We start from the raw sequence: 12,518 nt of genomic DNA, 5'->3' as shown, positions 1-12,518 counted from the left end.
CAAGGGCTTCTTTACAGACCCACCATTTTGCACAGGCATTCAACAATTATAGAGACATTGAAGCCATTGACAGTAGCTTCAGTAGATCATAATGCAATGCAGCGACAACTTGCATCTTTGTGGACATGTCCTCACTAGTGTGTGAAAAACAACACCCTCTTCAACAACTTTTTTGCAATTTGAACAACTGGGCACAGCACACCCCGCCTCTCTCACAGCTCTCCACTCTCACTTTTTCTCAACTGGTAAAAACTTTCTACTATTCTATTTCTAGAATAATCTGCAATGTGTATATAGTTGAAATTCAAATTGTGGGGTCCAAAGGCTTAATGAGGGGCTTCTTGTCCAAATCTTGTCCTTGTTTGTCCGAATCAGAGTCATAGTTTTAAAATTATTGACAGTTAAAAGGAACCATCATAAATCAAAATGGCTGATCTTAGCCCAAATTAATGAACTAATATCTATCTATCCGACTGTGGTGTGAATGATTATCATCCAACATAGATCTGTCAGTATGCACCATGGCACAGAGTGGGGATTGTGGAGGCAGCCGCATCCTCTATAGATGTCAGATGGACTAACTGGTGGATGGGCCAAACTGATGCAACTCTGTATCTCCAGCACAAGGACATCAGTTTCCTCTTTGGAGAAGCTTTTATGGTGCAACCATTCCGGACTGTTCGATCACAAAAATGTTGGAGCACCATGGCACAGAACACACTGCTTTTAAAGGGAAGGAAAAGAGGTGATTTGATTGGTCATGATTGACGCCAGCCCCTACCACACCTACTGATCAGGGTTGTCACGATACTAGAATTTCTAACTTCGATACAATACCCAGGAAAATATCGATATGCGATACCATTTTCGATACCATGGGGGAAAAAAATGAATTTTCAATCTTTTTTTTTTAAATATTGTTTTCATGTTAAAATATAATTTTAACATGAAAACAATATTTTAAAGTTGTCTGAGATCAAACAACATATTTTTGATTGACAGGTGTCAATCGCCGTCATGATTTGCTCTTTTTTATTGAGGGGAGTGAGCTTGTACTGCACAAGCATGTGAAACATCATATTGCCTCCTGGCCTCTGCAGCATAGACTGTAAACAACTAAGCAAAAAACACAGACAGAGACTCAAACTAGTCCCTTAATATCTGACAACGCAGGGGGAAATCCCGGTGCAAACGAGACCGATGGACGGACAGACAGACAGACGCACGCTTCTCCTTCCCCTTCCGGTGGACCACCATGGGACCTTATTTCGGAAAAAATATGTACGGTAGTCAACGGCGAGAGAAAAATAATTGTTTGATCCCGTTTGAATTGTGCCATGAATTACACATATGATGTTTTGTCAATGTAAAAGATAATTTTGGAAGTCAAGAAAGTCGCAGTTTGTCGTAAAACTGTTGAAGTTATAGACTGTGAAAATACGTAATTAGAAAGACTACACACCCAAAAGTCGCGTGACGTCATAACTTTCTCTTTCCACAAGCTCCCCAGAGACGCTGAAGCTAAGTCCCTTTCAGATAGCAGGAGTATTATACACAACCTGGAAGGTAGACAGTAGGAATGGATTTAAACTGGTTTAGGATAGTTTTAGTACAGTGGGGGCTAACGTTAACGCGATGCCTGTGTGTTTCGTACGTTTCGTTCCATGTTGGTGTTGGTGACGTATATTGTGCGAGACGAGAGATGTAGTTCACTGAGTGGTTTCACACAAAACTAAACGTTACTTTACTGTTTTACGACAAACTGCGACTTTCTTGACTTCCAAAATTATCTTTTAAATTGACAAAACATCATATGTGTAATTCATGGCACAATTCAAATGGGATCAAACAATTATTTGTGTCTCGCCGTTGACTACCGTACATATTTTTTCCGAAATAAGGTCCCATGGGGGACAGCAGAAAGGATTTAGGCTCTCTTTAACGTAACGTTAGGCCCGATAAAACTCATTCAAAACTTTTTTAGCTTGTTGAAGCAACAGATACCCACCAATGATAGGGAAAAATCAGCAGTGCTAGAGTTAGTGGATTATTATTGACAGAATGATTTTAATTGGACATTTCAACGTACGGTCGAGCCTTCTGACCGGGCCCGGACAATGCATCTGAAAACCGGACAGTCCGGTCGAAAACCGGGCATCTGGCAAACCTACTTGATACGTTAACGTTTATGATAAATGTTTAATGCTTCAGTGAGGTTGAAACGGGAGCTTTCGCTAACCTCTCGAAATTCTTTATATAGACTGGCGTGTCTGTCCTTAAGGTGCTTTGCCAAGTTTGACGTGTTACCCCCCTTGTCGGCACCACTCTGTAGCGTTGTTTGCTGACTGAGGCAACAACCCAGCTGACTGCTACTAGTGAGAGGAGGGGCTGTGGGCAGCGGTGCAGGGTGTGTGTGTGTGTGTGTGTGGCTAGTAGAAGCAGAGAAATAATATGTTTGATTTTTCATTAAGAGAAAGCACTGCTGGTATCGATACTGTTGCAAATGAGTATTGTATCCGTTTCAAATTTTTAGTATCGATACTTATCGAAGTATCGATACTTTTGACAACCCTACTACTGATAATGTATTCCTCTGCACCAACCAGCTAGCACCATTATTAAAATAAATCTTTGACCACTCTCTGTCCACATGCAAAATTTCCATCTGCTTCAAGACTTCTACTATTGTTTCTATTTAAAAAGAAGCAGATTATCTAAATCATTACAGACCAGAGGCACTGATTTCCCAGCACTACGTGCTAGGATCCCTAACCAGTAGACTGATCCTGGGTCATGTTCAGTTCTGTTACTCACCCTGAGCATCGGCCCATTCTGGAACACATGAGGTTCGTCGCACACAACACAAAACTCGTTGAGAACAGGAATCCTTTGCTCTGCATACTCCATTATCTGTAATGAAATACCATCAGCATTTTCCTGTCAATTGTCTGTTTTATAGCATATCATCACATCACTTATAGTTGCAATATCATACAATCAGTTATCCTCTATTTTGGGTGAGATGCAGAGATGGACAGTGACAACTGGGACCCCTGCTGGCCACAATCACTCCTGAAAAAATCCCCATTACTTTCCATGCAAGGCAAAACATTTTTTTCATAAATTAGTAATTTCATGAACTTTGTTGTAACAGGTTTTCTCTGAATAGATATTGTTTCAAACCATAATTCAGACTACAGCAGCCAACAAATATTGTGAAACATAATCACTTATGTTTTTAATTAAATGCACACTGACATATTCATATCAAATTCCAGACGAAGACGTCAAGACTCGCTACTCGGTATAAGGTAATTTTATTGTTCTCCAAAGGGTTTATTGTGTCATTTCTGCAGTTCGCCTAAACCTTATTTGTATAATACCTTTCAAGGCGGGTGTCATAAAGTGCTTCACAAGTTAAAAACATAAAAAGACACATACACAGTGAAAATACAAGCAAAACTCTCCACAGTACTGACAGATCTAATGCCAAGAAAAAGATTGTTCCATAGCCTAGGCGTGACAATAGCTAAAGCACGATCAACCCTCGTCTTGAGTCAGGACCGAGGAATGACCAGTAGCCCCTGGTCCGATGACCTTCAAGACCCACCAGGTAGGCGTGGGGACAAAAGTTCACTAATATAGACTAGAGCCTGAGCATACAACGCCTTGTATGTGATCAGCAGGATTTTGAAATTGATCCTGAATTTAATAGGTAACCAGTGGAGGGAGATGTTGATGTTCCTGCGGTATTGAAGCAGAATCTGTCCAAAACCTTTCCTCTCTTCAACACCAGCGACCTTGATTATGTTGGCTTGAAGCTCATTCTCGCCCATCCAATAAGCCTCTCCAGGCCTTGCAGGATCCACCTGCTTCATGACTGTCAGGTCATCCATGAAGGCCCTGATTGGTGGCTGCCTCACCACAGTCTTGGTTTTGGGGCCATGGCACTCGTGTTAAGATGACTTGAAAATCATGTTCATCACCAGGGAGAAGAGGATCTCCTTGTTCTCCTGTGCTTCTCTAACGAGTAGGGTCACCACTCACATGTGCTCCAGACACCCAGGTACTTTTAGAATGCCTCCCTTTTACACCGAAGTGTCAATGTAGCCATTGTTGGAGAGGAAATCTGCCAGCCACCTCGCCACAATGCTGAAGAAAATATTCCCTTCAACACTTAGTAAGGAGATTATCCTGAACTAGTCAATTCTCCTCTAATCTTCTCCCTTCGGGATCCAAACTACTTTGGCGAATCTTAATTTTATCCGGGAACAAACATGTCAGTTATTTTCTCCAAATAACCTGTAGGGGGGCTATAGGCCATGAAAAATCAAAACAAAAACCGAACATTTTAAATATGTAGTAAAGTATGTCAAGTATGTATGTAAAGAATGGCCTCTAAATTGACGCTGGCATTTAAACACACTCCAGGTAGCTGCGTAGAAAGTTTTCCCACACATAGGTTTAATTGTGGCGCACTGCCACAAAATCAAAAGTTGGTATATAGAAATTGATCTAAAGCAATACTTTAACTTACACCTTAACTACACCGGGTGCGTTTCAGTTCCGTCTGTTTGTGTCGGAAGGGTCGGATCAGATACACAGTCATTTACTTCACTGCAGCCGCTGCACTGACTGCGCACGCAGCACGTTGCCAGATCTGAAACAGAGCCGGAGGGGACTTTGGAGATACGCATGGATTCTGTTTTTGACACACTATGCACCCGTCTGCTCCGTATTTTAGCCATACAAATGTAAATAAATGCCACGATTTTGCTTACTATGGCCATTTATTACCATGTCGGTAAAAAAAATAGAGGATGCATAAACCAACTGCTTAAATAAATGTTGGAGATGAGGTTATCTATGGAGCAGCTGAGAAGCCTTCTATTTGGTAACGGTACGCCTACACCACACTACACATTTAAGTTCCTCACGGTACAACTTGAGTTGTTTATGGAAAAAAAGCAAAACTAGACAACTGTGTTCATTTACCCATATGTAAAATATAGATAGGCTCAACACAACGGGCAGACTGCGGATGGAACAAGAACGTTAACCGCGATATATATATATATAACATAATATATATATAATAATATCAAATATATATAACGATACGTTACTTTGTATATCAATTTAACAGTCCCCGCTCTCAGTGGAGGGAGGGGGGCTACACTGTGTGTGGGAAGCGCTGTGATCATCAGATCTCTCTGGATTAGACAAGTGAGCAAACACAGGCGTACCAAATTATTGCCAAATGCTTTGGGATTCAACACATTAACATCAACTGTTCCCAATGGTCAGAAAAAGTCGCCAGATTTGTAGTATAAATGCCTTATTTTGTAATTTAATTAATTTATCACGGTATCCACGGTATTGCAAAATCCATATCATGGCAGAACGTCATACCTATAACTGTAACACCGGTATACCACCCACCCCTAATAACCTGGTAAGTCAGTTTTAGCACAGTACCTGCATTACTGTAGGCAATGTTTACATATCATCGCTGATTGAGAGCCGGGGGCCTGTCTCACAAAGCATGATTAGTGGGCTAGCGAACTAACTTTGGGCTTTTTGGTCTCATGATGGTGGCTCAGTTTTAAGCAGGGTACATCGCCATGGTAACTTGGTGACTCCGGAGCAGGTTATGTTCAGGCTATTGGATCCAAACGTATAAAAAGCCAGGGTTGGAATTATGGTTTGGCTTTCAGGGGGGTCTCTAAAAATAGAAGTTGAAGAAGTAGCTGTCTATGTCTTGGAGTCAAGGTACAGACTACAAACGCGTGAAACAAATAGGCCTTGTACAATGTTATCTGCTGCATGTCTAAATTGAGGCCTGTATTACTGAATATCATCGTTCACTGTATGCCCCCACCAGCTGTTTCAATAGTCAACACACGCACACACTCACACATCTCTCCCTATCACACACAGACACAAACACACAGAGCACATCTGATCAAAAAGCAATTTGGTCAATGTCAACAATAATCAATATAAACTATGCAGTAAAATGACAATAACACCTCTACCAAACCTGATAACCTAATATCTGACAGTCAACTGGATTTGCCATGAGCACTGCCCAACACAATGTGCCCCTCCCCATTGACTGGGGCATGTCAGACACAGATAACACATATGCTTGGTGTATGCAGAGATGGGCAGTATTTCTGTTACTTGTATTTGAAATACGTATTTCAATTAATTTTGAGTATTTTGTAATTGGTATTTGACAGGGCTGAAAAAATTCAAATGTAATTTGTAACAAGATACTTTAGAGTGGAGTAATTTTGTATTTTCAAAATACTCAAAATACTTTCTCCATGATTCATAAAACATAAAAAAAAATTCATGTAAATACATCTTAAAATGAAGAACAATACACTTAGACACACTCACACACACTGATTTTGTAAGCCCACACTACTCACAGTATTTCCGTAATCACGCTCATCTTCTGTGAAGTTCGCCCCCCCCCCCCACCCCCCCAAGCAAGCCAAAAAATGAAGCAGGCAAATGGCAAAAAAGCTCTGTTGAAGTGTTTAATCCAAGTATTTGAACACAGCTTCTTGTTATTTCTAGTGATTTCTTCATTTCAAGTCCAAGAAGAAAGGTTGAACAGTAAAGTGAAATCTGTCTGGCATTTTGGGGATATACTGTGTGAAAATGGTGTGAGTGTTCTCGACTGCACGCGTGGATATGTGTGCAAGTGTGTTTATGCCTAGGTAAAATATGTACATACACAGTACATGCATATGCATATACAGTAGCATTCTACTTCCTGTTCTTCCTTCCTGTATGGTTCAAACTCTCACCAGAGCCTTGTGTACATTATAAAAATCTGAATGTTCTGCCATTTTGTACAAATTCTGAATGCCCAATGTTACAAATGTATTTTCCTATATTTTATTTTGATACATTTATTTGAGGGGTATTTTGTATTTTGTAACAAGATACATTTTTATGTATCTTTGCCCATCTCTGGGTGCATGTATATATCAACAATATAACCAACATCAAACAATATCCTAGTACATAAGCCTATTCCTAGCCTCTCTCTTTCCATCTCTCTCTTTCACACACACACACACACTCACTCCGCTCTCACGCTCACACTAACTGAATCAAAGACATAAAAAGTGCCTACCCTTAAAGGATAAGGCCAGTGTTTTTTAATGCATTGCTTACCGTCAACAAATCCTATGAAAATAACAAAATCAGCAATGATTTTGTTTTGCCAACAAGTCTCGTTCATGTAGCCGGGGCCCAATGAAGCCATGTCCCAGCAGCCATAGAACTCCATTGTATTAAAAAAATGATTAAAAACACTACAAAGAGCCATGCCGTTGCTCTGGGCAGCATATTTCATCATCATCGGCACCGGGCCAGCCGACTTTTTCCTCAAACAACTTAATAAGCCGGCTGTAAACACGTTTGCGATCTCAGGAAAGTAGTTCCGTAGCACCAAAAATAGTCCCCGGCGTAATGAAGAATTTGTTCCCATTTGAATTTGATTTGGTAATAACTACAACAGCCTGACTTTTCGTGGTAACAGTTAGTGATTTTTAAAATTGAAACTATGTCTTTGTGAGCTGTATTTCAAGGTTTTTAGCTTACAATTGGAGTCAATTACTTCCGGGTTGACAGCTAAAAACAGTGCGAGGGAAGTCAGAAAGTAACGGGAGTAGAGCAAACGCATTGTTGATTTTGTTATTTTCATAGGATTTGTTGACGGTAAGCAATGCATTAAAAAACACCAGCGTTATCCTTTAAGGAGACAGAATAGACCATAGACCTGATTTCAGTTGCTTTCTTTCGGAGTTGTGGTGTCCATGACATAGATGAACTTTTTAATCCAGGATTTGGCAAAGAGATCCCAAGAGAGGATTCCAAGAGTCCAGTGGAGGACCACTGAGGTCCAAGAAAAGCAGGTCAGTGTCGCTGCAGGTTGAGAACCCCCTCTCACACTTAGAAGAGGGCGAGAGAATAGCTTTACTTGCCACCGAGAGTCTCTGCAGGGTTTTATCATGGCAATATCCCTATCCTTGCAGCTTTCAATCCCTGAATTCAGAAATTGGCTGAAATTTGATGATTCTCCTATGATTTTGGCCAGCCGGCTCATTTCTAGTTCCTCAAACAGAACGAGATCCTCCCTGTTTTTGGGCCAGAAATGCGTGTCCATGGATTAGAGCATTTGTACCAACTCACTGTCAGGTAGACGTTTAGCAAGGTTATCAATGATGGACTGGTAAAACTGCATTATGTTGATCTGTCTCCTGCTGGATATGACGGCTTGCATCCACCAGGGATGTGTCGCGCTTCTGGAGTTTCAGGGAAAGGTATTGCATCTTTCATGCAAGCCTGTGAGGATGCTTGTGCAGACCACTGTATTTGGCTCCCTCCACATTTGGGCGTGAAGCATCTTTGCTCGTGCTTCGAAAGTGGGGTGCTAAAACTGCAAAATCCTTCAGTACTGCCTTGACTGAGTTAAAGCTGCTTGCAACCCATCTTATTGTGAAAACTTGGCCAATTTTTCAAAATGATTGTATCCTGCCACCTCTTTTAACAAGTCATGCACTGCCAATTCTAACCTTTTTTTCATCAATGTTAAATATCTTTTTTGTCTCGTTAAGTCATTTTCACATTAAGCCATTTCTTTCCCATACTTCCCACTTTTATAGTCTACTTAATGTGTTGAAATGTTTACATAACCCCATGATTATTTATAGCCTATTTTATTGCTTGTTGTAATAGTGCCGCCATCTGGCCGATATGGTATAATTTTTGTTGCCTGAGTAGTGGGTGAGATTTTGAAGATTTTGAGATTCTGCCAAGTTTGGTTGCTGTAGCGTTTATGGTTTCTAAGATGCAGATACTTTTAGTGGAGAAAAAGAATAATAATAAATATAGCAGCAATTGTAGGGGTTCAAGCACACTATGCCAATATGAGTGAAGATGACTTTTTGAAGAAGAAAAGAAACACTTATCTCATACTTAGCACTTATAAACTGGAATGAATATTCTGCTGTAAACAATGCCTAAGTATGCAATGGAAGTGGATACAGCTCATTGACATACATGTATTTATAACTTATAAAGTATCTGTAGGAAGATCACAGCACACTCGACTACTATATTTTGCTAAGGTGCTAGAGGTAAGAAAACATCAAAGTGTAAGAGCAAAACTTTTGCACACTTCTTGTGCCATCCTAACTTAAAAGTATAAATGCTATGATTATGTGTGTGAACACAATTGATAAGTGCAATGGAGATTATAAACAATGCTTGAGTTATAAATACAATGGAATTGAATGAGGCTAATTTGCATCAATGTCTCATATAACTCAAACTTATTTCATTTTGAAATATATACAATTGATCAGTGTGCCATAATGATTATTTAGAAAGTTCAATGGAGTTTCTACTGTTTTCAGTGGCTGAGTTATGAATACAATGAAAGTCTATGAGAGATGTTTTTTATCGTTGCCATTCGGTCTTACTTTCACTACTTGGGATGAAGCTTTGTAGGAATGTTCCAAATAGGATTACTAAGGAGTTCAATCATCCAATCACCAGCCAAGTTATATGCAAAAGTATCACAGGCCATGCCCATCCCCCTAATAATAATATTAATAATAATAATGAAGTACCAGTGCAATAACAATAGGTGTTCTGCCCCTTCTGGGTTTCAACCCCTAATAATAATAATAAAGTACTAGTACAATAACAATAGGGGTTCTCCCCATTGGAGCTGGAACCCCTAAATAGATTTCTCGCTCCATGGGCGGTAAGCTTCAGTTTAAATTTACATTACAAATGTAAATTTACATTTACAAATGTAAAGACTTTTTTCACCTAATTTGTAACTGAATACTTTGATTGATCCAAGCACATTGCCATTTTATACCATTTTATATGACATGTCTAGTGTGACCTAGCCCTTAGAAGCTGGCAGATGAGCTGCTGGGGCCAGTTGCATAAAGATAGACCTAGTCTTAGACTTAAATGTGACCTTAAGTCAGACTTGCTATAGAAACTTATATTTACCTGTTCCTACTACTTCCTGATTGTTGTAGATCTCTAACAGGTTGTTTCTGTCTCTAAAGACTCATTCAGGCTCTTTCCAAAAACCAAAGATTTGCCACCAAACAGCTTCAGTATTTAAACCTCCCACTCTGACAGTTAGGCCTACTCATTGCCGTAGAGACAAAGTTCTTAACCCACGTTTAGCCAGGGGAAGGTGGCTAACTTTCCTACTTCAAAATAAGTCAGTCTAAATATTTAAGCAAAATAAAGTCTAAATTAGACTAACCTAAACTGAGAATCTTAGACCAGTCTAAGGCTTAGACTAGTCTTAAACTATCTTTATGCAACTGGCCCCAGCAGGACTGATCATGAGCTGATGTCACTAGAATAAGCTGTCCTAATGAGTGATGGCCTGAAAAGACTTTTGTTTGAAATACATTTTTTGCTTGCTTGAAATAAAAGTTTTGTATGTTTTTTTTACAGAAACAGAGGTTCATCTTCAGAGTCCATCCTTCCGTTGAGAGTGAACAGCTGTAATAATATGTATCACTTCTGGAATTGCAAGATGTCTTACAAAGCATATTGTAGTTGTTAGTACAGACAGAAGAAAGGCATGTGAGATGAAGTTAAATATTTACCTGGACAAGAAAGCCTTTATCTCTGATTGGAATGGATTTGGCACCATTGTTTGGCTACAAAAGAAAGGAAGATCAAATGGCGTTAGCCAATCAGCTCATACCAATGAAGAAGAACAAAGGCAAAAGTTTATGACAGAAAAGAAACATCACCAAGAACAAAATAATCTGGACAGGTAGCACTATTTTACCAAAGTACTGTTACCAGTGAACTATGGTCATCAAGAGCCAAATTCAGGTCGGACACTCCACTCTATCCTGGACTCAAACTTCTACAAGACATGTCTGTACCTTATTGAGCAGCATCTAATTAATAAAAGGAAATAACTTGTATTATTGTGAAAACAAAATTCACCAGTCGATGACGTCATCGCCGGGGATTTCCAACTCGTAGAAACTACAACCGCTCTCTTCCTGGTCGCAGTCCAGGAAGAGAGCCCATTGCCTGAGGCGGAGACGAGAATCCAGAAAGAGAGCCGTTGTAGTTTCTATGAGTTGGAAATCCCCAGGTGAATTTTGGGACTTCCCACACAGCCTGTCTCCGAGACACACAGTGAGTAGACAGACATGGTGCCGTCTCATAGCATGTATTAGTGAGGACCAATATATGGAGATAAGGTTAAAAAAAGCGTTCCTTTAACATTTATTAAGCATTTTCAAAAGCTAGGTGTCCCCAAACTTTTGATGGGCAGCATATACATATATATATATATATGTTATATATGTTATAACATACTGTATATAACATATATATAACAACAACATGTGTTATATATGTTATATAAGCTAAAGTGTCTGGCAGTCCTGCAGGTCCTGCAGTCCTGCGAGTGGAGTCAGAGCAGCTCCCGAAGCAGCCAGAGATAGAAAAATACCACATGAGACGATTCTGCCTTCAAAATAAGGTTTTTTTGGGAAAAAAAGAATAAGTAATCTTAGCAAAATTAATGATGTGAACAGGACTCATGACTACAATAGAGTCCCCTTTTTGTATATTCACTTAGGTACTTTGTATTACTCAAAATCAATATGGGTTTTATTTATCTATTATTTTGATCATTTTTTTCATTCTGGCTGGCACTGGTAGGCAAATCAACATGAAAGTGCTTAAATGTTGCCATTTGTGAAAAAGAAAATTCTGCTCATTTTCAATTGTATTATTGTTATTGTTATTTTCTTGGGACTCAAGTCGAGTACTCAGTACTCGAGTACTTGATACTTGTATTGGTTCATCAAAACTGGCACCTCTATTATCCAGGGAGGTTTTGCTGTGCATGCATGTTTTTTTTTTCTTCATTTCCATACATTCACACCTGTTGGCTATAGAACAGCTTCAATGCAAAAGTTGGGTTACTAAATGGGTTACTGGAAATTTATCTTAACCCCAAAGTAGTTTCATTCTAAATTTACCCTGCCATTTAGATGTGGTACAGCGTTAAAAGGTGTAGCCTATGTGCTAGATGTGTGTGCGCACGTATGTGATGAGAGACAAGAGAGAAAAAACGAAAGCTGGTTGGACGAAGAGTGTAAAAGAGCTCACCAGCACAAGAGAACAGTACCAGCACAAGCATGCTTCACCATGAGTGACCAGCTCCTGTTCTTCTGAGGAATAATGCTCGGCAATCAAAAAAACAAAAACAGGCAGGCAGGGGCAAGCTTCATTATCAGTCCAGGAGGGTTTGGTAGTACAGGCCTCAGCCCGAGCACACCCTCCTCATTGTTCATAGCAGGTCCTCCCACACATTTAAAACCTCCCGCCTCCTCCTGCTTTGGAGTCACATGACTTTTGTCCGATCCAAAACTCATTCTCATTCCAACCAACCAGCATTAGAAAAGGAATAGAAATGGGCC

At 39.8% G+C, this 12,518-nt stretch overlaps 1 protein-coding gene across 2 annotated transcripts in view; it reads right to left on the bottom strand.

The window, feature by feature from the left end:
- parp8 (poly (ADP-ribose) polymerase family, member 8) overlaps window positions 1–12,518 on the bottom strand; it is a 79,304-nt gene that overhangs the window by 25,154 nt on the left and 41,632 nt on the right. For both annotated transcript variants that reach the window (XM_071915176.2, XM_071915177.2), the window contains exons 13-14: window positions 10,674–10,727; window positions 2,815–2,910 (exon numbers count right to left, since the gene is read on the bottom strand). In XM_071915176.2, the coding sequence (XP_071771277.1) occupies window positions 2,815–2,910; window positions 10,674–10,727 (150 nt within the window). The remainder of the gene's footprint in view (window positions 1–2,814; window positions 2,911–10,673; window positions 10,728–12,518) is intronic.

This window comes from Centroberyx gerrardi, chromosome 8 (genome assembly GCF_048128805.1).
Source record: "Centroberyx gerrardi isolate f3 chromosome 8, fCenGer3.hap1.cur.20231027, whole genome shotgun sequence".
NCBI lineage: Eukaryota > Metazoa > Chordata > Actinopteri > Beryciformes > Berycidae > Centroberyx > Centroberyx gerrardi.
Note: the sequence above shows the minus strand (reverse complement) of the source record. Positions and strands in the feature narration are given on the sequence as shown.